Consider the following 24842-nt stretch of genomic DNA (forward strand, 5'->3'; position numbering starts at 1 on the left):
GGAGAGACCATTGTTGGGAGGGGGGAGGCAGAAGAAAAGAGGATGGGGAGGGACTCAGGGCACGGGGAAGAAATGGTGAAGGGCCTGAGGGGATTGTCACAAGAACAGCTGGAAATGACACACAGCACTTCCCAGCCCCTTCCTAGTAAAAGATGAAAGGAACTAAAGAAAGAAATAGTGATGTTAGGAAGACAAGTGGGAAGACAGAAAGGGAAGTGGTGAATGAGGCAGCCTCTTGCTTAGCACCCAACTCCCAGCATGGCAGGTCTCCCTCCCTCCCCCTTCTCCACTGCTCCCAGCCAAATTCCTTTCCCACAACCTTCTCCCAAATCCCAAGTGCTCAGACTCCAAGTTTACCTGACTATTTTAGAGAAAGCAGAGATAACAAGGTGTGGTTTCTATCCTGAACTGCCAGAGTCAGAGACTCTTGGATTCCTGCCATCTCTTTCCTCAAGAAACAATCCAGATTATTTATTTACAGTGCAGACCTCATTCTCCTCCATTCAGTAGCAGAAGTGAGTATGGGGAAGCTGAGGGGGTTTCTATAGGTCTGACCAACCGGACATTTCCCCTTCCACTCATTTGCTCCAATGACTCAAAAAGAAATCCCCTCAATACCTTTCTCTACCACAGACCCTCTCAAACCCCACCAGCCCCCCAACATACACTTCTGTGAAGGAGTCACCTGGTGTCCATTCTTTCTGTTTGTCTTTCCTTTGACCCTATACCAATAACCTGGACTCAGAAATCCAAGACATGCCACTTGGTGACCATGCTTACTTAACTCCAGATGTGAGAGGGTATGTGGTGGTTTGGGGAGGTACATCCCAAATATGTCTATTTCAGGTAAGGACTTAGGGTATTCTGGACAAAGCACTGACCAGGGGCTCTGACCTGGGTTCTCACTTCTAACAAGCTGTCAACTCTTGGTCAAGTTCTCTGCCTCTGTGAACCTCAGGTTTCTCATCTGGAAAATGTGGGACTTGGTCTAGATGCTGCATCAGGTTCCTTTTAGATCTAATAGTGTGTGATTCTGCTCTGCTTAATGTGGAGGTTTCAGAATGCTGGAATAAATTATGTGGAAAGGCTGATAGGCTTTGTCCCAAGAGATCTTACAGATGAAATTTTTCATGTTGAATTTACCACTGATAGGGATGTGGGCCTGGGCTTTGCAGGCTCCAAAGCTGGATCTTGGAAATATTCATTTGTGCCAACAAAGTTCACAATTTACTGAAATATAAAGCCATAATACATAAATATTAATTTACCATGAAAATTTAACTGTCACTCAGACTGAAAACTCATATCTACATATCCAGTAACTTCTCTCCCTACAGCCAAATCAGAATCAGAATCTCAATGTATAAATGCACAATGACATAACTGGAGGATTTGTATCTTTAATGGCATCTGGCCATCTCCAATAAGGAGTCATGCCAATGGGTCCAGAAAACTCTTTTTGGCAACAGTTCTCTACCCCCACCTCCATGCTATGGCAGGCAGCCTTGCCAATGCTCCTGGACTACTCTAAATCTGATGGCTGAAGCAGTCTTTCCAGGATGGTACTTGGAACAGCCTCAGGGACTTTCCCTTTACTGGGCTTTCATTACTGACCCCTCTTCAGGTTGACACATTCTTTATTTAAATATGTTAATATTTTCAATTAGGTTATAGTGAAGGCCTGCTGGCAGGGACCCATTTCTTCTCTTTAAGGTGACTTTGCCTATTCTCTACTGAATCATTACTTGCTAAAATAGAAATCTTGTACTCTTAGAAGAAAAGCTTATATAGTCAACCCTCCATATCATTGGGTTCTGCATCTGTGGATTCAACCAACTGCAGATGGAAAATATAGTTAGGCTTGTGATGTTTGCACCTCTGCTGAACATGTATAGACTTAATTTTCTTGTCATTATTCCCTAAACTACAGTATAACAACTATTTACATAGCATTTACATTGTATTAGGTATTATAAGTAATCTAGAGATGATTTAAAGTGTACAGGAGGATGTGCATAGGTTTTATGCAAATACTACACAATTTATATAAAGAACATGAGCATCCTCAAATTTTGGTCTCTTTGGGGGTCCTAGAACCAATCCTGAGAGGCTGCTGAGAGACAACTGTATATATTTTCAAGTTCTGAGCAAAGACTTAATAATTTTCCCCCAGGTGCCACACCCCCATGTACCCCACCAACGACTCCCTCACAGTCCCCTTTGCTGGATCCATTATCATTAAGGTCCTAGGGGCTCAGTCCTCCAACCCTTCCTTCCTTTCGCTTACTTTTCCCCTTGCTCATCTCTGGCAGTCCCTCAACTTTAATGCTGTCTACGTGCTGATGATTCCCACATTTATATCTGCAGTGCAGACCTTTCCACAAAGTCCAAACTCAAAATCTCCATCTATTCAATATCACCACATGGATCTAATAAGTATATCAAACTGGGGCAGCTAGAATTCCCACGTCTGTAGCCTCCAGTCTGAAGCAGCTGCCTCCCTTTACCTCAATGATGTTTCAAACGGTTCCCTGCCACAATTGGGAAAAAGGGCTGAGAGGCAGATTTATGGGAGCTCCCTAACTGGCTCTGACCTCAACTTGCCTCCAACACCAAACAGCTTTAGTGCGTTATCCACCATGCTAGCAATCTGTTTCTGCTCAGAAACATCCTATCCACCTGAAAGGAGTTTCTCCTTCATCTTTGCCTAGGAAATTTCTATCTTTCCTTTAAGATTAAATTCAGGTATCACTTTTTTCTCTGGAAGTTTTCTTGGACTTTCATGCTAAATTTTCTCAGGCTCTCAAAATATTGTTTCACTAACAATCTCTCATGTGTCAGTTTTGATAACAGAACTGCCTTGCTTATCTTTCTATCCTCAGCTGCCACCAGGACAGAGTCTTTGTAGGTACCATAAAAATGTTAAATGAATGAGAATAATTCAAGAGAATAGAGGGCCAGTCTTACCTTTTCTTGCCTAGAATTTAGGAAAGTTCATGGTTACATAAGCTGAAGAGGAAGCTTCAAGGAGGTGATATAACAGGATTAAATGTGGCAAAGAACAGGAAAAAAAGGGCCATTGGCTTTGGTCTAGTTACTGAAGTCTTTGAGCTCAGATTTAAATGTGATGGATATCAGGTTTGGAAGGACTGATAATGAGGGGAAAAAAATAGAACTAAGATACAAACTCCTTATCTGTCTGGTGGTATAGAGAAAAATGAACATTTACTGAAAATGAACTTTTACTCTGTCCCAATTGACTCATTTTAACTATTTTTGCAATTATGTAAGACATTTATGATTCCAAATAAAAACCACATTAACAGTATACTCAAAGAAACCTAACTCCCCCCCATAATCCCTCTGTCCCCCCAGTGGTATTAATTTCCATTAGATTTTGGGCTAAATTTTTAAAATAGCCACAAATATATATATGCCACACTTAGATAAGGTAGCACACTATAGACATTATTTTCTTCACTTACTATAACCTGGAGATCTCTCCACAACAGTATGTAGAAATCTTTCTCATTCCTTTTTATAGCTGCATGGTACTTTATTGTGAACATTTACCAGTTTATTCAACCAGTCCCTTACTAATGGATACGTGAGTTGATTCCAATCTACTGTTATTAAAAATACTGCTGCAATGAATAGCTGTGTGCATGTTACTTCAAATTTTTGCCAGACTATTTCCAGGCACTTTACTTCTGTTCTCACTTTAATAAAATATCCTATGCCACAGATATTGGGTCCTCATCTTCCAAACTAGAAGATAAGCACTATGTAAGGAAACAATTGCTCTAGTGCACAGCAGAGTCCAGCAATTGCAACAGCACATTAGAGAATAAGCCTTTAAAATGTGGAGTAAACACCCTCTCTCCTACCTTACCATTCCTCTCACAATACCCCATATCTCAGAGAAAAAGAGCCAAAGTTACTTTGCCAAGAAAAACACCACAAAGAATAAACAAGGAGTTTAGTTTTATTTTCTCTGGGCATTTGCAAAACACTTAGGACCAACATAAAGAAAACCCAGAAATACCTCCTGTGGGAAAAAATTACATTAAAAGGGCACAGGGCCTTAAGGGAATAGTGCCTTAGCCCACTCTGACTGGTCCAAAAACTTGAAAAGATATTGGGAGGATATAACAAGAAGGAGAATGCAAATTTACTGAGGGAGAGGGCCTCGAAGAGGGCCACGAGGGGGAACTGGGGGCCGAGGAGTTGGTCTGGGTGGAGGCAGGGGTCCCCGCTGGTAGCCATAGGGTGGGGGTCTTGGAGGGCCAGTGTATCCATGAGGGGGCATCAGTGGAGGAGGTCCACGCATACCGTGCGGAGGCATAGGACCTGGATGACCTGCAAGAAGAGAAACAAAAGTTAGTAAAAGTAAGAAATAGAAGATAGTTGTTGGGAAATGATAGGGACACAGTGAGAAGAAATGTAAGAAGTAAAAGAAAGGGCACGGGACAAGGGACTGATAAAGGAAGCTATAAAAATATGATATGTGTGGATGAGGCAGGTGGCTAGAGCCTACTCACCCATGGGAGATCCAAATGGAGGCCCTCGGGGGGGCATGCCCATTGGAGGAGGTCCAGGATGAGGCATTCCCGGTGGTGGTCTAGGCGGTGGCTGTCCCCCAGAGCCTGGGGGCCCTGCATGGGGGTGTCCTAAGCCATGAGGGCCATGGTGTGCCAGCTGCATCTGAGACATCCCTATGAAAATAAAACAGACACGAGGAGAAAGGAGATAAAAAACAGAGAAGGCAAAGAAAATGGAGAAAGGAAGAACAAAATGAGAAAGTAACATCAGCAACAGAAGGGTACAGAATATAAGGGTGATAAAAAGTGCCCCATCCTTGACCTCATTCCAACAGTACAAACCAACGAACTACCCAATCAACTCCTCACCCTCTTTGCTTGCTCCTTCCATAATGTAGACATTGTAATAATAATGCCAAAGTATATAACAAGTGGGAGTGATTACTCTGTTGATAGGATTTGAGAAGGTAGCAGACACTGTCTGAGCAAAGAGCTAACACTAAAGGATGAATAAGAATATTTCAAGAGGACAAGAGAGCGGAAATAGACCATCCTAGGCAAAAAGATTAGCATCTGCAAAGTACAGGTGTGTCACACAGTACAGTATGTTCCAGGGAATACCAGTAACTCAGTAACCAGGAGCAACATACAGTTATTGGAGTGATGGGCAGGGGCAAGATCATAAAAAGCTTTGAATGCTATGGCAATGAATTTGAGTTTTAATCTATAGGTAGAAGGGAGCAACAGAAGAATTTTAAGTAAGAGTGTGTGAACATCTATATTTCTAAAAAATTACTATGTGAAAGTAGATCAAAAGTAGACAAAACTAGAGTCAAAGTGAGAAGAGGTCACTACAATAAATTAAGTGTGAAATAATGAGGGAATGAGAGCCTAAACGAGGGGACTGGCAGTGGGGGCATCCTGTCTATATAAATAAGACTTTGGGCGGGGCACAGTGGCTCAGGCCTATAATCCAAGTAATATGGGAGGCCAAGGCAGCAGGATCACTTGAGCCCAGGAGTTTGAGACTACAATGAGCTACGATGATGCCACTGCACTCCAGGCTGAGTGACAGAGTGAGATCTTATCTCTAAAAGTAAATAAATAAATAAGACTTGGTATTACAGTGGGTGACAAGGAATAGTCAAACATAGCTCTCAGATTTATGAAATAAGCATCTAAAAACAAAGAATATTAGAGGAACAATCGGTTTGAAGGAGAAGGGTAGAAAAGTTGTCTATTAAGCAGTAGGATTAACGATCTGGAATGTTAACAACCACGGACTAGAGATACAAATCAAGGAGGCAGCATCAATGTATATGTAATTAAAACCATAAACATATGAAGAAAAGAGAAACAAGCACAAAATCTAGGCACGAGCAGAGAAAAAAGAGCCTATCAAGGTGGCTGAGATTAAAGAGTCAGAGAGACAGGTGGAGAATCCAGAAAAACAGAAGCAAAAAGACACTAGAATTTCAAACAAGAGGAGATGGTTAGTTTCAAATACATCAAAGGTCAAACCAGATAACAAGTCTGGTTTGAAAAGTGTTCCCAAGACTTAGCAATTAGGTCACTGCTTTGAGGTGGAGTCAGAGGAGAGAATAAAAGGTTAAGGAAACAAAGAACAGCAAGTATAATCTCCTCTTCAGAAAAACTTAAGAAATGGAGAGGGTGATAGTTGTTAATGTAAACAGAATAAAGTATTTTGTATTTGTTCTTATAAAAGAAGGAAAGTAGAGCTCTGAGACCGTTATTGTTGAGGAACAAAGGGAAGCAAAATGAATGGTGATAGAAACTCTCTACCAAGCTCATCCCTCCCTTTCCCAATAAAGAAAACCTACCTGGATGGGGCATCCCACCTGGTGGAAATGGGTGAGGATGTGAGTGTCCATGACCAGGATGTCCTGCCCCTGGGGTTCCTGCTGATGGGGGGCCATGTCCTCCAGCCCCAGGAGGCATAGGTGGTGGGGGCATGGCTGGGGGTATCCCAGGTGGGAGGGCTCCCGGAGGTGGCACTGGGGGTGGGAAGGAGCCAGGAGGAGGCATGCCTATACAGGAAATGGAAGAAAGAGGAGCAGTTAATGGTGGTGAGGATAAAATATCTTTAAAAAGCCTGTCCATATCTGGCCTCTCCAGGTAGGGTGAGCTCTTTTCCTCTCCTCCTAGTACTCTAAAATCAAAACAATGTTAGACAACTCAAAACAATTTCAACCTCCTGGAGAAACCCAACAACCTTCTCCTCTACCACTACCATCACCCCTCAAAATCCCCTTGCTATTACCCACTGACTCAATGCCCTCCTCTTTCAGGTTGTTTTTTCTTCCTCCTGCCCCTCCCCTCCAACCCTAAGACAAGCATATTTTGAACCAAAAGCTTTACCTGGTGGAGGAAGCCCAGACCCCAACGATGATACCACAGGATTGGGGGCAGAAGGTGGAGGAGGTGCATCTGCAAACAGCTGATGAGGGCGGTCAGCCTGGGAGAGTGGGTTCTGAGCTGCCAGAAGTCGTTCAGCTGCTGATCCATGGCGCTCACCCTTGGAGTCCTTCTTAAAAGCATAAGACACAGTGATAGGGCGGTTACAGAGGTACTGCCCATTCATGGCCTCAATTGCTGCATCCGAAGCATCAAATGAAGCAAAATTAATAAAGGCATAACCCTTGGAGTTGCCTGTGTCAGGGTCCCGCATAATCTTGGGGGTTTGTAAGATGACCCCAAAGGCGCTGAATGTATCATAAAGCAGCTTCTCATCAATTTCTGGGTCCAGGTTCCCAATGAAAATGTTGGCCCCCACATCCAGGTTTTTGTTGTGAGCTGATGCCTTGTTCACTCGTATTGGTTTCCCATAGAGTTTGATCATGTTCATGATCTTAATGGCATAGTCAGCATCTTCCTCACTCAAGAATTCCACAAAGCCATAGCCTAGGGAAGTGGAGAAGGGAAGGTTAACAACTTAAGTGAAGCGACTCAAAATGGGGTTTAGCCCACTCACCCTCTAATCACAAAGAACAAGAAACAAATAACCTCACTTCAACTGAGAATGGTTTCAGAAACAAACTGTAAACCGAAGCTTAAGAGAAAGAAATCTTCAAGTCGTTCATTCCAAAACAATTGTGAATATTGCTGGGACCCTCCAGGAGCAGTTTATTCCCTCAATATATGAATGCACCTTTTGCCATGAACTCACCTTGGTGCTGGCCAGTGACTCTATCCTTTGGCATGTGGGTGTTGACTACTGGTCCTGCCTGGAGAAACAGCTCCCACAGCAATGGTTCGCTAACCTTCTCATCCAAGCCCCCCACGTATACGGTGGCATCTGAGAGGAGGTAAGGGCAGGGGTTAAGTATGGCAGAAAACGCGGTGATGGAAACACGAAGGTGGAACCCAGGAAGAGAAATTGAGATTGGGGATAGGAGCAAAAAAGGAAAAAAAAAAAAAAAGAAAACGTTAGATTAAACCCTTAAACCTCTTTCTTCCCAGGACCCAGAGAATTTTCTGGAGGCTTAGTATTCTGCTGCAAATTCTTTCTTGGTGGATTTTTGTTTGAGTGGAAAAGCAGCAGAGGATTGGATCTTAAAAGCATCACAGCTACAGGCCTCAGCCGGCACCGTGCCAACCCGACCCCAGCAGCCAGGGGGGGAGCTCTCGGGGAGTGGGGCCAATCTCCCACCCTGGCGAAACACCGCCGGCCCTAGTAGGGGCCTCCTATCCCCACTGGGTGCTTTCCGGACTTGTCCCTTCCAGTTACCCTGATTCCGCTCGGAGATCGGCCCGGCAGCCATGGCGAAAGAGCTCCCGCCGTCTCCAAGCAGCGACTCCGCCCTCTGACCTCAGTCACTACTTCCACTTCCGGGGCGAAGGCGAACGAGACCGGCAGGCGGGGCCGCGGCGGGGGAGGAGCCGGAAGCGACCGCGGCCATCTTAGCCGCTGAGACTTGACGCAGATGGGGCTGCTCAGTCTTCCCAACGGCACTAAGGTGCCTTCGCTAGTGGTTATAGCGAGGAGGACGGAACGGAAATGCCCAGTCCCTCTTACGGCACTACTAGACGTGAAAGCATCACACGCTCCCAAAAATGTAAATTCGAAAGCTAAAAGAACAAAAATTTACTTGAAAAGTATTTTGTGGGCAAGTGGTCCTTCTTTTGTTGCCCAGAGAAGTATGTGCTGAGGAATCCCCCAACTCATGGACTCGGCTGCCTTCGGGCGCGGAGGCAGCCCTGCACTCCCGCCTGCAGTCTTCGTGCAGACTTGGCCTCACAGCCCTGGTTTGGGCTCGAGGTATTCCGTTTTCCCTCAGGGGAGGAGACTGCGGAATGTCTGAGCCGGAGTGACGTCTGAGCTCGCCTAGTCCTAATTGCGTGACGGCAGGGGGCGGGCAAGTGAGGCGCATAAGGGATTGGAGGGACTCTGAGGCTCCGAGATGGGGTGTGACCAAAGCTGAGGGGTGGCCGGGTTTGAAGCTCCGAGGCCTCACTCTCGATCTCGAGAACACACTAATCGCCCCCTCCCCGCCCCCGCCGCAACATCTTGACATGCTCTTGCCCCATCTGCCTCTAAATGGGAGACCCAGAAAAGAGAACCCTTCTTCCTCATTGCATATGATTTTTGCAGAGCCTCACCCTACCCAATTCCTTTATTTCTTTAGCAGTAATACAGTGGGTGCCTTCCTTTCTTGGGTCACACTCTCTGTCTACCCACCACTCTTAGCTAAGATCCTCTATTCAAACACAGGAAACAGTTCCAGCAATGTGTATAAATACTGTGCTTTAATGAACTCCTTAAATAGAAATTCCACTACAAAAAATACAGAGTTGAGGGAGACGGGGTGTCTCCATATTCACCTCATTGCCATAGAAAACTATAAGGGAAGAAATAGAAATTGGAATTAAAGAAGCAGCATAAAGGGGTGAGAATGCAGTCTCTAGGTCATCTTGTTGGGACTGATGAACAGAACCTCTGATCTTACAGTTTAACAGCTGGTTATCCAAAAGGGATGGAATTGACCTTAAAAAAGAGGCAGTAACATTCTAGATTGGTTTTGTTTCTTAATTCTTCAAATCACAAGAAACAAAAGTAGCTTCGGGAACCAAAAAAGACAGGACAAGAGTTGGAGAAGATGAGCACCACCGTCTGAAATGGAAACTCAAGTCTACTAAGTGAGCTTATTCAAGGGCTGGAGTGTGAAAATTGAGACAGCAAGGCCAGACAAGAAAAATTGAAGAATTAGACAGAACCCTCCCTCATCCCAGATCCCCCTCTGCCCTGCCTTTGAGAATGCCAGTAATTTCAGTGGGATTAGGAAAGAATGGTGTTTGGATTTCTTTTCTTGGAGTGGTCCTCAGGAGATATTCTTGGTGTCCATTTCCTTAATAGCTCCTGAAGATGGAAAAGCTCATCCTGGAGGCCAGAGATTGTGGGAGCTGAGAGGCCCATCTTGGGAAGAGGCAAAGAGGGGCAGAGAGGAATATTATTGCAGCTCTAACCCTCTGGTTCTTAGATGTCCACTACTTCTGGTATCTTTAGTTCTCTTTCACCTTCCATCCATGCCCTAAATTCCACTTAATCTGAGCCACAACCAGTTTCCCCCACCTCCTCTACTCCCAAACCGACCCGGTTTAATACTAACAGGAATGTACTTCACTTCCCAATCCCCCCATTCCCTTGCCTTTCCAACTCCTGTTCCTCTGGTTCAACAGTCAAGCCCCTTCTCCCACTCCCAACCACTGTTTTCCCTTCTTACCTGGACCTCAGGCCTTCCCCTCAGGTAGCAGCGTCTCCAGAGCCTGATCTGGGGTCCCAGATATCCAGGCAACAGTAGCCCTGGAGGTAAAGGGCAAGCTCCCCAATGTGAGGGGAGCCCCCATTCCTGGTCAGCCAGGCTTTCAGAAGAGATAGCAGGTCGAGGGAGCCAACGAGAAGAGACTGCCAGCAGGAAGGAACTGTCCCGCCAAGGACCAAGCTGATTCAGAGGGGTCAGCGCCCCTCTAGAGAAGAGCCACATGGAACTAGGGGGTCCAGGAACCATGAAGCTTGGCTAAAGGGGAAAGGAAATCAACTGGCAATTGAGAAACCAGATAACCCTAGTTTCCCCAATCTGAGTCAGGAAGGGGTGTCCATCTGCCACCCACTCATTGCACTAGTGGCTAGAACTATAAGCCTCCCTCTCAGAATTCTGCCCTCATTAGGCTTCAGGTAGGCCTCAGGACTGATTAAAGTTGATTTTAGGGAAACTTGTAAAATGTGTGCATGAAGCAGGAAGATGAGTAAACAGACTTGAGGAAGACAAAAAGGATGCCCTCTGTGCTATTCTAGGATTTCTGTCTTCCTAGGGACAGTCAGGGACTATAAATCCAGCCGCAGAATAGGAGTGGTGTAGCTTCCCCTGAGGAATGCAGACACTGTGTCTTTCTACTCCTCAACTAGTAGCATGAGGCTGTGGGAAAGTCAAGGAATTTCGGATGTTTAGACACTTCACCTGCTGTCTAGGGAGCCAGGAATCTGGGCAGTGCTCTGGGTCATAGCCAGGATTATGGAATTGTAGTATCTGTTCATTGCTGTAGCGTAAATCCCAGTCCCAGACGGACAGCTGCAGGTTCATAGAGTTCCCAGCTGGGGGCTGGGAGTACCCTGGTGTGTAAACTTGTGTATAGGAGTTAAACTGCACAGAGGAAGCAAGAAAATGATGGTTAAACACAAAAAAAAAATAATAATAATCTCCCAAATCTAGAGACAAATCATGAAACGCTCACCTCTTATTCTAGAAATGAGATGTAGGGGGAAAGTCTTGTCCTGAAAGTGAACATCAACTTACCCCTCCCCACCCACAGTCCTCACTTCTCATAAAACAAATTAAGAATAAACTTCAGAGAGTACTTCTGGATGAGGAGGAAAAAAAAAAAAGGTAAGTCAAAAATAGAAGTCACTGACCTGTCCACTCTGCTTTCCACGCTCCCAAGGAGTATCTCTCAGGAAAGTAAGGGTATCAGGAACCCTGACGCTGTCGTGAAGAGCAAGAAGAAAAAACTCAGAGAATTCAAACTCAGCTGGATACTGCTGGAGGAGCTGCCATACGCAATCAAGGAAGAGGAGAAACACTGGGGCCTGAGAAGAGAGAAATCAAGGGGTTGAAAGGGATTGTGGGGACCTAAAGAGGGACAATGACAAAATGGTGGGGATGGGGGTACACAGGGAACAGGAGGCACTAAACAGGTCAGAGAATGAAAATCTGAACTGAGGGTACTAGGGAGGTGTGGGGCTTTACTTCTCTGGGTTTTCAAGCTCAGCCTAACCTCAGGACACTTCTAACCTGATTCACCTTCAATGGATTGTACTATATAATTTTCTCATTCCTTTACTTCTTTAGTAATAACTCCCTCCATACCCTCCCAAATTGTTCTCACCTCTTCACTGGCCCCAGCTCCCCCAAGCCGGGTCAGGAAGGGGTGTCCAGATGCCACCCACTCTCGCTGCACTAGTGATTGGAAGCCAAACAGTGTTCGGGCTTCGGGGGCAGAAAGCAGCTGGACGAGTGAAGAGAGGAGGCCATTGAGATCACGATCACTGCGCTCTGGGTGATAAAGAGGAAGAGGGGACAAAGGGGGGTCCAAGAAACTAGGACAGGAGAGAATGAGAAGAGGAAACATGGCAAGGAGAAGTGAGGGGCACAGAGGGAAAAAGTTGGGGGCAGGTAGGATTGAGCAAGCACATAGAAGTGAAGAGAAAAAAAAGACCTTGAATAATTCACTTCATAGACTCCACCTGGTTAGAAATACCCAGTTTCACATGTGGAAGGCAGAATCACAATTCTCAAACCAGCTTCCTCGTTGCTCTTCCCACCCCAACCCCTGTCCCCATCCAGTGATGGAAGGAAGGGAACAGAGTGGCTAAGAACAACCTAGTGTTAGGGACCACAAGCTGTAGTGGGAGGGCAGAGATAGCACAAAAAGATGAGAGTTAAAGCTCATGGGTAGTTTCCAGGAACAGGAGAGGAGTAGGCCTTATGGGGCTCCCTTCCTGAACAGAATTCAGTCAGGTGGATAATGGGAAGGGGCAAGGAACAAAGTGGGCTGACCCAAGGAACTCACCTTGAAGTACTACAGAACGAACCCTGGATGTTACTAATACTGATACATCACTGGCCTTTCGGAGACAAGACCTGGGGGTGGGGGGCAGATGAGGAAGAGGGAATAAGAATGATAAGCCTGGGAGAATGGAGTCATGGGTAATGGGATGGAATAGAGGCAGACTCCAAAATCCTTCCCCCTCTCCTTCTAAGGAGCAGCAAATAAGTCTTCTTGGGAAACCAAGAAGAGTTAACAGAAGGCCATTTAGGAATCCAAGTTCACAGAAGGTTGGGGAAGGTGGAATTATAAATGATGGCTAGAAGGGGGAGAGTACCTGACATAGTCCAACCACCGTGTTCCTTCCAGGGCTGAAAGCCATTTATCCTCAGCTACAGATGAATCTGATAGAGGGTGGAGGGATTGGAAGGGCAAAGAGATTAGGAGGACTCTGGATGCAGGTTTCAGGTCTATAGCCTGATGGGTTAAGAATAAGTTGAGTAGTGGTTGCCTAGGGTTGAGAATAGAAATGAAAAGTAACTAAATAGCCATGAGGTTTCTAAAATTAAATTCTGGTGACGGTTGTACAACATTGTAAATACAAATTGAATTGTACACTTAAGATGGGTGAAGAGTAAATTTTATGGTATGAACATTATATCTCAATAAAGCTGTTTTAAAAAGAGTAAGTTAGGGTCAAGAAGACAAGAAATCAGTGAGTCTGTGGGAGATGGGAGTAGAGTAGAAAACTAAGGATCATTGGGCTAAAGGGTTACTCATCTATAGTAAGCAAAAGGGTAAACAGGTTAGGGTCAGAAGACATAGGGGTGAGGGTGAGGGGTCAAAGGTTATTCTCACCAGGCAGGCAGAGGGCCCTCAGCCTCAAGTGGGCAAGTTGGACATCTGCAAGACTAGGCAACTCATCCGTGGTGTCTACCAGGACAACATCTGAATGCCCAGCCTGGAGCATCGCCTCCACTGCTCTGGAGGAGAGGGAGTCAGGAAATAAGGAGTCTGCCCTGAATACCTAACCCTTAGTTCCTCTCATCAAACTTCCCCTCACCTGATATCCTCCTTGTTAGGGTCACTGGCTGTACAGAAGCCTCCACAGCGGAGAAGATCACTGCCCCCAGGGTGATGCCAGGACAGGCGCTTAGGAGGTGAGAAGAGGGTGGGTGTGAGAGAAACTCCTAGCCCCGAGCTACCCTTGCCCCGACACTGACCTCACAGGGATCCCTCCTTCCACATTGTCCCCCACCTCCCATGATCCTCTAATCCCCAGCCATTGCCCTAACCCTCATACTGACCGGTCCACGGCCCTGATGGAAATGGCCAAATGCTCTCCTGACCTCACTGTCCAGAATCCGATTAGGGACCCAGAAGTAACGAGGAAGGCTGTAAAATTGAGAGTGATGTCACAGCTTGGCTCAGTGACTTCATTATAATGTAAAACTGTTATTCTTGTAATTCCTTGTGAATCCACTTTGGAGGGACCATTCTTTCCAAGGGGTCTCAGGTTTAAAGATCCAAGAGGTAAGGGGGATAGCTTTGCGGATGTCCTAGGAGGCTGGAGTTTGTGGGAATTCCTAGCTTTAGAGGATCAGGGAACTATGGGAAGATTAGGAGGGCAGCAGGTGTTGGGGTGGACTGGGGAATCACCTGGTGGCTACGTCGAACCTCTCATTGACAGTGCTGACCCTCCAGCCTCTGGCTCCCTGCTTCTTCCGCTCAGTCTCCCAGTCTTCTGATGTCTCCATGAGAGGAATAGGTGGTTTTCTGGAACCAGAACCCTGGCCTGGGGCAAGAGTGAAGCACAGAGGAGGAAGAAGAGGAACAGCATCTTAGCTGTTTTTCCTGAGCCAGTCTCTGCTTTTTCAGACTCCTTACCCCTTCTTTAACCTAAAGCACCCTCACTCACCAGCCTTGGGGGTTATCCCCGAATATTGTTGGGCTTGACTGCTCTGAGCTCTGGCTTGGACAATGGCCATGGTCACCTGTGCAGGAAAGCAAATTCCATCCACAGGCTCAGACTGAGTAAGTGAAAAGAAGAAAATGCAGCCCATGTGTTGCTCCAAAGTCTTTGTCACCAATAAAGAAGAACAGTGAAGATAATCTCCAGAGAAAGGGGCTTCCATGGGTGATGGGGACTGGGGTCAGGAGAACAAATCTAGAACTGCAGAATCACAGAATGTTAATTCTCGGAGGAATCTTAGAGTGGTATCATCCAACCCTCCCCATTTTTCTGAGGAGGAAACTTGCCCACAGTGACACTGCTGGTAATTGCCAGAACCAGGCCAGAATTTAGGGCCCTTACTCTCACTACACTATCATTCATCTCAGCCTCTTTGCCTCTCCTTAAGGAGAGAAGCAGGGGGAATGACAAGAGGGATGCTGGAGAGGGGGAGGATTAGGAACTGCAGGGAGAGGATCCCAAGGTTCTAAGGGGAGGAGGGATTCTCAGGTTAGGGGCCTCTTACCTGAAAAGCCTGAGGCTCTAGTCCTCCAGCCTCAAAACCAACTCTGAGCAGCCGAAAGTCTCGGCCATGAATCAGAATCTCCTCAGGGATAAATTTGAGCAGGGACCCTGGACGGAGGAGCTGGACTCGGGACAAGCCACTCACTGAAGTCAAGAGTTAGGGAACAGTGTAACATGGACCAGGGTCCCTCTGAAAGGAACTCTTCTAGCCCATCCCACTCCAACCGTGGCTGTTTTCTGAGAATAGAGGAAGGATGAGGAGGGGTTCCAACACCTCCTTCACCAAGCCCCCCACACTTACCAGCCTCTAATCGCCCAATGTTGACAAGGGCAAAATCATATTCACTGCTCAGGGGAGTCTCCTAGAGGAAGCACATGACTGATGCTACAGATATCTGAAATAAAAGTCATTTTCCTACCTTGGCAGCCCCCAACCCCCTCAAGGGGACAATGCCCCTAGAGATAGGCCCTGTTGACTATCACTGATATAGTCAAAAGACTGCCCTTAACCCATAATGTTTATCTAAAGCCTTCTAGACTCCCCTGCCCATTTCCCACAGAAAGCTGTCCTTTCTGTTGCTCTAACCATCTCACCTGACTCCGCTGCCATCCACAGGGCTGGAAGATGACCCTATAGTTGGTACAGATCAGGGTTCCAGACAATTCAGGTTCCAGCCCCTTCCTTACTCCTGTAGCCCATGCAAGGATCTGCTCCCCTGAAGGGGAAGAAAGGAAGCCAGGTTATGACTATCCCCAGTGTTGCCCCCACTTGAGGACACCCGCTCCTCTGACACAGGGGATCTAAAGAGGGAAGATTAAAATCTTCCCCTAACCTCACTGCAGTGTAAGCTTATGAGGAAAGAGAATTTGTGTTTTTTTTTTTTTACCTCTGTAACTAGAACAAGACCTGACACATAATAGGCACTTAAGTATTTACTAAATAAGTAAATGAGAAAAGGGGTAACAGGGTCAAGAAAACAGAGGCAATATCAAGTCCAGGCTCTGAGCCAGCGGTAAATAGAGGAGAGAGCCAGCCTCAGGCAGAAGCACTGTGAGCCAGGAGAGGAATACAGTGCAGAGGTATCTCTGGTGAGGAATGAAGTGAGGTTGGTGTAGGATGAAATTTGGAGGAGTCTTTGGAGATCAGAAGTATTGAAAGGGTATTATTACCTGGGAGGCATCCAGAGGCCAAGCAACTGCTAAGCTGACGACTCCTGAGCTCCGGCATCCTGCTTCCCTGGACAGACTTTGGTCCGGAAAGCTGAGAAGGGTTCAGGGTTAATCCCCCGGCTTCCCCAACCCTGGGGTCTGGGATTACCTCCGCAGCAGCCTTGGGAGGCCTACACTCAGACTCTCAAGGGAAACTGAGATCAGTGTCGGTGGGGAACTGAGGACGGGATCAGGGTTGGCAGACAGTAAAGGGAGGGGCTGGTTAATGGATAATGAGACAACGAACTTGAGACTATGAAAAAGGCAGACCAAGCTCCATTAAACGAAGGGTGATATGACAGGCACACCCTTCTCCTCCTCCAGATTCTTTTTCCCCCTCTTTTTTCTCCACCTCACCCTCTTGCTGACCCCCCAAATTCCTTCTCCTTACCCCCATCTCTGGCTCCTCCTTCTGGGGGGCAATGTTGAAACTCTGGCCCCGGCCCCCCCACCACATTTCTCTGGCTCCATCCGGGGACGGAGCAGTTAAGGGTGGGAAACTTCAAGGATGCTCAGCTCCCTGGGGAGAAGCTGACTCTTGTTGAGAAGAGGGATGTTAGGGAGAGGGGCAGGGGGTTGGACACAAGGAAAAGGCGCATTTGAGGTGCACGGAGCACAATTGGGGGTCTTTTGAAAGGTGTGTCCAGTCCAGCCTGAGTAGGCTCCTCGGAAACTTCAGTCGACTCTGGAAAGGCTGGAAGGGCGAGAGATGCCCAGCCCCTTAAAGGAGAATACACACAATTTTGGAAAAGTGGAGAGGAAATGGAGGAGCCTGAGAAAGATGGGGGGAAATGGGGGACTGGGAGAAAAATATCCAGACTCCCTTCTTTACTGCAATCCCAGATCCTATTCTTTTACTGTTCATGAGTATTGGGGGCTGTCTGAAGGGAGCAGTAATACCGATTACCAAACTGGAATAATTTGGGCTACCTCTCTGGAGTCTCTCAGTGACCTCCCTGGGAAGCTCAGCGGTTATTTTGTTTGTTTGTTTGTTTGTCTTCTTAAAGGGGGTGGAGGTATGGGGAGGAGCATAGGTAAAAGTAGTTCGAATTTCCTTACCGCCCACCCCCAAACCGAACAAAAGTGGTTGAAATGGGGAAGTAAATAAAAATTGGATGGGGGAGGGGGTGGATTTTTGTCAGGAGAGGGGCAGGAATTTAGGGGTGAGGGGTGCTAGTTAAAGCGTTTTTGTTTTTCTTTCTCCAGGGAGCATGAAACATACCTCATGTGGAGTGCAATGGACAGGTATGGAGAAAAATTGAAATGTGCCCAAAATGCACAGTACAGGTATGTTTGTGTGCAAGTCTTGGGGACGGGGTGGGAAGAGGAAAATATCTTAACCACTCAACCCTGCCCATCACACAGCCACACACCACAGCCAACCAACTGGCAATTAGTGCCCGTTCAAGGTACAGGACTCCACCCCTCCATCCCAGACACCAGATCTCCAAATGAATGATTCATGTTCAGGACTTTCAAAGCTGAGGGCTGGAAACCTCTCTTCAGCTCCACAATTCCATCTCCCTTTCCTGCCCCCTGCAACCCAAGAAGCAAAAATGGAGGGCCACAAGGAGGGAAGGAAAAGAGCTGCTGCCAAGGGTGACTTGGGGGCAGTAATGCAAAAATCTTTATTTAGATATGAAATAAAATACAAAATAAGAGTTAATGAGCTGCTGTTTTATTGTTTTTGAGTCTACAGAGGCAGCAATCCTTGGGTGGGGGACCCCAGTTTTCCAAAGTGACATTCAACCCTCCCCTTTCCCCAGCACACACACCCTTCTGGCCTCAGCTTTAAAAGTTCCCTGTCTTGGCTGCATCTGTGGAAATAGTGAAGTATTGTGAGACAGGAAGTCAGTCTGGAACAAAGAGGTATACACCTGCTAGGAAGGTGGCCCAGAAGCCTGATTCTTGAAGTCCTAAAGGCTACCGAGCCCCACCATCCCACTTCACCCCCCTGCATTCCATGGGCCTCAGCTTTTGGGGGGAAGAAAATACTTCCCCGGGGTCTGCTGTAATAAGAAAATAGAGTACAGTAGGAGGTGTATACCACAATTTTAAAATCCCATTACCCAGCCGGGCACGGAGGCTCACGCCTGTAATCCTAGCACTCTGGGAGGCCGAGGCGGGCGGATTGTTTGAGCTCAGGAGTTCGAGACCAGCCTGAGCAAGAGCGAGACTCCGTCTCTACTAAAAATAGAAAGAAATTATACGGACAGCTAAAAACATATATAGAGAGAAAAAAATTAGCCGGGCATGGTGGTACATGCCAGTAGTCCCAGCTACTCAGGAGGCTGAGGCAGGAGGATCGCTTGAGCCCAGGAGTTTGAGGTTGCCCAGGAGTTTGAGGTTGCTGTGAGCTAGGCTGACGCCACGGCACTCACTCTAGCCCGGGCAACAGAGTGAGACTCTGTCCCAAAAAAAAAAAAAAAAATCCCATTACCCACTTTCCTTCTCCCCGCAACCCTTCATTCTAGAGCCTCATTCTATTCTTTAATACTTGGAGGTATGGAAACAATGGAGGAATACAGAGGGGGAAAAAAACATTAGGGGAATGGTGGGGGGGAATCAGAGGGAGAAATAAATTGGGTGATTTGGATCAGCACCTAACCAGGAATGCAAAGGGGCAGTAGCTGAGGGTTAATAACAGGGAGACTACTCACCAACCCCTACACACACCACGTAGAAGTTTACTGGATGAAAGGAAGGGTGGAGAGGCAAGGGGCTATATCAGATTTTTCCATTTTCAGAATCCTTGTCTGGCTGCAGGTTTGTGCCAGGAGTGAAGGCTGCTAGGAGGGGTGGCTGGAGGAGGGAGGTGGAGCTGAGTGACTCACAAGATGAGTCACAGATCCAGTTATAAGCACAGAAAGAGGCCAAGGTCCTTCCCATCCCCACTCCTCTTAGCTACTGCCAGCCAGCTTCTGTTGTTCTTTTCTACTGCCCCTTATGCATGTGGCCGATAAAGGGAGGTGGCTCAAAGAAAGTCTACATGGGGACATCATAATAAATATTTCGTTAATCAACTTAAGTGTAGGAGGAAAAACACCATGTGATTTGCAGACTGAGTATCTGTAAAGTAAAAGAAACAGAATGCCTGTATGACTCATCTGAATCTGCAGTTGAAAGGCCTGGAGGGAAAAAAGGAAATTAGAAAAATCTGGGGTGCAGGTGATTCTAGGGGCTTCTAATTCTGTCTTCTCACCTGTGGCTGTATGTCTGCAGTACTGACTCCTTGAAGAAAGAAGACACAGAGTCTAGAGGTGACTGAGTAACTTAAGGACAATCATCTCTGAAATATTCCTTTATTGAGAAAAAAAATGACTGGAACCTTGGACACATGGTTAAAAGAAGTATGAATGGCAAAAGCTACGTTCTCAGAATTCATTCACAACCAGCTCCACTCTTTTGGGCTCAGTATCACCTCCCAAACATACAATATGAAGTCACTTCTAATTTTTTAGTAGTCTGTGGGCTTTAGTTTTACTTGAGAAGAAACTGAGCCAATAGGAGAGTGAAGGTACTTCCTTTCCAAGGCCCTGTACAGCACTGTTTAACACTATCCCCATCTTAAAGAGACTGAACCTTAAAAAAAATTGTTTTTATATAATCTTTTTATTTGATAAAAACCAGTATGGGGGAAAAACTTTTGGTTAAGTTGTAACTTTCAATAAAACCAGCATAGGTTAAGGAGGAGATTCAGAGACCAATCCTTAGTATACTTGCTCCATTGGAGATGGGGTAGAGAATGTAGCAGGGAGGGTAGCACTGTCTTAAATCAAAAGGGGAAAAATAAGAACCCTGAAAATCTCCCCTTTTCATTAAAAACTTCAGTAGGAACTGCAGATGCCTTGGATTAAAGGAACTAAGTGCACTTAAATTTAAGCCTGAGAGATGATATCATCCCTCATATAGGGTTACAGCATCTACCCTTCCCCCTTCACTCACATACCCCTCCTTAACTAACGAATTTTTGCTCATTTTGAGTGCATACAACATACCCCTTCTTTCCTTCTCCCCAACACAGTAACTGCATGGGCTTGCCTCTTCCACCCCCAAATCTTCCCAAAATACCACAGCTGATCTGAGTGTGTCTCCATTTCCCAGGCGTTATTCCTTTACCTCCCATCCCACTTAACCCCTCCCCCAAAGAACAAAGCAAAACAAACTTCACTATCCACTATAAAAAAATAGCCATTGTCTCAGGGTCCACCATCCTTAGAATGGAGAGGCTTTTCAAAGCCTCAATAAATAGTTACCTTCCCAAATAAAAAATAATTTCTTAATAAAAAGCTATAGGGCCTAATGCCCTATTTTGCCATATGAACCCCTAAACCACCCATCGAAATTTCCATCTTTTTTTCTTTGAAAAGAAGGCAAAGGAATTGCGATTGGCTAATTTATAAATAAAAACAAAAACAAACATGATGCAAGGTTTCTATTTTTGTTCATTTGTCCTTAGTTTTTAAAAACAAAAGTATTAACTAGAATCTAATGATCAAATGCAAACACGGCAGTCCAGTGGAGAATCAAACTTTTCTGGTTTTATTCTCTGGAAAAACCCCTGGTCTGTTTCCATTCCTATTGGTTCAGGCCTATCATCCTATGATAAGCCTTAGGGTAAGCTAGGTGAGCCATGCAAATTCAGGGTGTTTGAGCCACTTGTTTGGTGTGTGATGGGGGATGGAGGTGTCACACAGTAGTGGTCTCATCAGTTTTCAGACACCAGAAACAGGGACTAGGGTGGGGTGAGCAGGGCACTCACCTTGGCCACAAAATTTAAGGTGTGCCAAAAAACCCAGTAACCAAGATAAATACTATTTTAATGCAACATTTTTTAAAAAATCAAAAATAATGTAAAAAAAATCCATGATGGACAATGTATCAAAAATTTAAATAAAGACAGGATTCATCCCATACTTGCTCAATTTAGCCTCACTTCTCTCACTCTAATCAAGGTCTTGTCTTTAAGATTCTGCTATTTTGTTCAACATGAATTTTTCACATTATTTTTTTAAAATACTGCAGTTTTAAAAAAGTATCTTGATTACTCAGTTTTTTGGTACCCCTTAAATTCTGCACCTGAGGGGAGTGCTCATCTCATATTAGGTTCCAGACCTGCCCATAGACTTCCCCTCCTTTGGAACATCACTGTGTCTTTAAAAGCAATCTATTTTCAAATAAAAGCCTAAGAATTAATAGCCATAGGAAATGATTAAAAATAAGTAACTTTGAGTTTGCTGAGGAGGAAGGAAGCTTTCTAAACTGTGAGCAGTTCCAGCGAGGAGGCCACTCTTGGCTGGCTTTGTTCCTGAGGAAGAATGGGATGAACACTTTCCAGACTGGGTAGAAGGAACATTTGCAATTGAGTCCCCCCCAACACACGCACACATACCCCCAGCCCATGTGTGCCTTAGATCAAATGTGGGATTACATTCCATGGGATGGATTATGAGCACATAACTCAAAAGAGAAATCTAAATACAGAAAAATAGCCCCAGTAATACTCTGGACACTTAAGTACACTTATTCCCCTTCTTCATATGCACCCAGGAGTGTATACAATTGCATAGCTGATTTATTTTCCCAGAAAAAATATAAAGAAAAAGGAAAATTGGCCCAGGATAGGTCTTCCAGTTTAAAGCTCTTAGAAATGGCTCTGGCCAGAGCATAAGCTGTCCAGACTTGTGCTTTGTGCAAAATGCAAAGGAGCTCCCCCTACTGTGTCCACATCCCCGCTCCCACCCCCTAGAGAACAGGGTTGGGCCAGGGAAAGGGAGAAATCCAAAGACAGATCAGCTCATTGGGAGTAATCTGTGACCTGTGGTTATAGTTCACTAAAATATACTTCTCTAACTACCTTTTTATAAATTGCCCCAACCCACATCCCATGTTTCAACATCAGTCCTATTATCAAAAATATCTCTTCTTACAAAGTATTTTTTTATTATTTTAATAAACTAACCACAGATTAAGGTCAGCTATGGCTTAACAAAAGAAGCCAGGATGTTAAGTTCATTCTCCAAAAGTAGAGAGAAAGGAGAAAGAATCACTTAAGTAGGAAAAAAAATCACTTTTTAAAATGTTTTTGCTTGTTGGGGTCTTTTTGTTTCTTTTCCTTAAAAAGAATTAGTCAATAAAATAAGTTGCTTTCTACAGAAACGCAGCAGCCAGTTACCACAGAGGATGGTAGTGCTCTATTTAGGTTTTTGGTTTTGTTTGAAACAGTCTGGCTAAATGTCTGTCATTCCCCCATCCCTCCCCAAGTTGCACTCAAACTCCAATGTATGGTTATTGCTAAGTAGTTAAAAACAGATCACCTCTGCACCAATTCACCTGGAGAAAAGTCAACACACGCAGCTGCTCTTCTCATCACTCTCTTCCCCTTCCCAGAGGGAACATTTTTTTTTTAAATAAAAGTCTTTTTTTAAAAAAAAAAATCACAACCCTTCTTAACTTAGCTGAGCTCAGCCCTCAGAAAGGATGAGGAAAAGGTAGGGGGCAATCTCCTCTCAAACTAGAACTGATGACAGATGACTGTTTAGAAGGAAATAAAACTCAAGAGGAAAACAATTCCCCTTTTAAGTTCCTCCCTTTCCCATCTCAATAAACTGTGATTTAAACTACCCCCTCCCTCCTAACAAACACCGATAAGCACACTGCCTTGTCTTTCCAGATCCCAGGAGGAAGAATTTATACAACCCTAATTTCTACCTTAATTCAAATCAATAGCAAACGTGTCCAATTTCCAAATTTCCCTCCACACTCCCAATTGTACCACCATGTGCTTTTTTCCAACCTAAAGAACTTTGGTCTATTTTTTTCTTTTTTTTACTGAGAACCTGCTTGCCTGTTCCTCCTCCCGACTTCTGCCTACCTCCCAGACACACACCCCAATCCTTCCCCTATTACTTTTCCTTAGGTCCTGGGATGCGACCCAAGGGGTTATAAGACAGAATCACCACCTTTCCCCTTGTACCTCCTTAGTCCCATCAAGTCAAGCTCTGCAAAGGAATAGTACAGCCCTTGAGGCACCGTTCAGCCCTGACTTCCTCTTGCCAGCCTGGCAGCACTCCAGCACACACACACTTAAATGTTTCCAGCCAGGCTCCCACAAATATTACTGCATTTGTCCCGTCAACGTGGGGGCTGGGTCTTGATGAGCCAATTAGTTGAGCTTAACCTTCTTTGTTTAGCCACCTTGCCCTCCAAGGTTCCACCCATTCAGAACCTGTGCACCAGTAGCTCCCCACCAGGTTCACGTTCCCTCCTCCTCAGTTCTTCCCTATAACAGCAGGAGCAGAAGTTGTTTGTCTCAGGGTGTCCATAGAAGCTGCAGTTCGGTTGTTTGCATTTGGTCTGGGTTGGGGGAAGCCCCTGGGGACCTCCAGCCCATCCATCTGGCTCAGGGGGCTCTCTGTAGCCGTTGCTATAGGAATCAGCCACGCGGAAGGGGGATGGTAACAATGCACCCCTGTGAACTCCATCTTTGGAGTGACTGCCTGGCTCCAGAGAAGAGATGCTGTCCTGGTGGGGGTAGGGTCGCCCAGGAGGGCACTGTCTGGGGAAGGTGGCATATGGTGGTAGGCCCCCCACACACGGACCCCCTGCCAACTGCCTCCGGGGTTCCTGGCAGTGGACTCCACCCCCAGAAGGTCGAGGGATAGTAAAGCCCCCAGGATAGCCAGTAGAGAATGCCATTGCCTTGGACTCTGCTGGGGGGGCAGTCAGCTGCTCCTCCCCGCCATCTGGCTCTGGCTTTTTGGCTGGAGGAGGCCCACTCCCTACCCCTCCATTCACGATCTTCCTCTCTGCCTCCTTCTGCTTCTGTTCTGCCAGGAATCTCTCCTCAGCATCAGAAAGGTAGCGCTGGATCATCTCCTCCTGATATTGGTGACGGTGACCCATCTTCAGGGTTCCAACAAAAATAAACTTCCCCTCCCCTTGCATTGCAATCCTCATAATGCTCAAGCTTTGCATCACCTCCTGGCTATACTTGCTCCCTCCATTACCAACAGACTCAGATGTGGGCTTCTCAGATACTGGCCCATCCCCAGCTGCCTCCTCCTTGCCACCCTTCCAGCTCTTCAGTGAGTTTTTCTTCTTCTTCTCCAGTGTTTCAGTGCCACTGCTTACCCCTGACCCTGTTCCCACCCCTCCAGGCTTAGAACCCTTGCTGTGCATCAGGCCTCCCATGTTTTTCTTGAGCTTGCTGCCCAAGGTTTTGCCAAAGCTGCCCAGTTTGTTAGCCACAGAATCTGCTCTCTTTTTGTCCTTCTCCCGATCTCGCTTGGACTTCTCTTTCCGCCTGCTGCCCTCATTGCTGGTAGAACTGCTGCCAACTGACTCCTTGTCTGAGTCTCCAGACTCAGGAGTGGACCGGGGCTCATCACCAGCTGAGGCTGTGGGGGACTCAGGCTGAGCCAGAGGAGCCTGCGAGAAACGAAAACAGTGTTGACAGTTACCTCATTGATCTGGGTGGGAGAAGCCCCCAGGGACATTTACCCCACCCATCTAGTTCACTAGATGGGTGAGCTCCCTACAGCCACTGCTATAGG

General features: G+C 46.1%; 3 protein-coding genes across 5 annotated transcripts in view; all 3 read right to left on the bottom strand.

Moving 5' to 3' along the window:
- Positions 1 to 3967: 3967 nt before the first annotated feature.
- On the bottom strand, positions 3968 to 8895 carry SF3B4 (splicing factor 3b subunit 4). 2 transcript variants are annotated; one of them, XM_045544918.1, is made up of 6 exons: positions 8290 to 8895; positions 7729 to 7857; positions 6921 to 7463; positions 6383 to 6589; positions 4542 to 4715; positions 3968 to 4359 (listed from the first exon to the last, which is right to left on the bottom strand). In XM_045544918.1, the coding sequence occupies exons 1-6, from the start codon at positions 8321 to 8323 to the stop codon at positions 4172 to 4174; spliced, it is 1275 nt and encodes a 424-aa protein (XP_045400874.1). In that variant the 5' UTR covers positions 8324 to 8895; the 3' UTR covers positions 3968 to 4171. The 2 variants fall into 2 exon arrangements, with proteins under 2 accessions (XP_045400874.1, XP_045400875.1); XM_045544919.1 differs by having other exon boundaries at positions 6401 to 6589; positions 8290 to 8848.
- Positions 8896 to 9229: 334 nt separating this feature from the next.
- MTMR11 (myotubularin related protein 11) lies at positions 9230 to 16968 on the bottom strand. The gene is given in 18 exon segments (XM_045544920.1): positions 9230 to 9839; positions 9841 to 9975; positions 10283 to 10576; positions 11018 to 11200; positions 11470 to 11643; positions 11943 to 12109; positions 12627 to 12697; positions 12940 to 13006; positions 13461 to 13585; positions 13666 to 13754; positions 13910 to 13997; positions 14262 to 14397; positions 14521 to 14596; positions 15080 to 15222; positions 15380 to 15440; positions 15673 to 15794; positions 16249 to 16339; positions 16679 to 16968. Coding segments are annotated over 18 exon segments (2145 nt in total). The 5' UTR covers positions 16745 to 16968; the 3' UTR covers positions 9230 to 9782.
- A 2579-nt stretch (positions 16969 to 19547) lies between these two features.
- Positions 19548 to 24842, bottom strand: part of OTUD7B (OTU deubiquitinase 7B) — a 56281-nt gene continuing 50986 nt past the window's right edge. For both annotated transcript variants that reach the window (XM_045544921.1, XM_045544922.1), the window contains one exon: positions 19548 to 24717. In XM_045544921.1, coding sequence (XP_045400877.1) covers positions 23509 to 24717 — 1209 coding nt within the window. In that variant the 3' untranslated portion in view covers positions 19548 to 23508. The remainder of the gene's footprint in view (positions 24718 to 24842) is intronic.

The sequence above is a fragment of the Lemur catta genome, chromosome 3 (assembly GCF_020740605.2).
Source record: "Lemur catta isolate mLemCat1 chromosome 3, mLemCat1.pri, whole genome shotgun sequence".
Lineage (NCBI taxonomy): Eukaryota > Metazoa > Chordata > Mammalia > Primates > Lemuridae > Lemur > Lemur catta.

Bases quoted from the DNA above. Each gene is read 5' to 3' on its own strand.
- SF3B4 (XM_045544918.1), bottom strand. From the start codon at position 8,323: ATGGCTGCCGGGCCGATCTCCGAGCGGAATCAGG. The intron at 6,590-6,920 runs GTAAAGCTTTTG...TTTCCTGTATAG, and splicing joins GTCTGGGCTTCCTCCACCAG to GCATGCCTCCTCCTGGCTCC. The intron at 4,360-4,541 runs GTGAGTAGGCTC...CTCTTCTTGCAG, and splicing joins TCCATTTGGATCTCCCATGG to GTCATCCAGGTCCTATGCCT.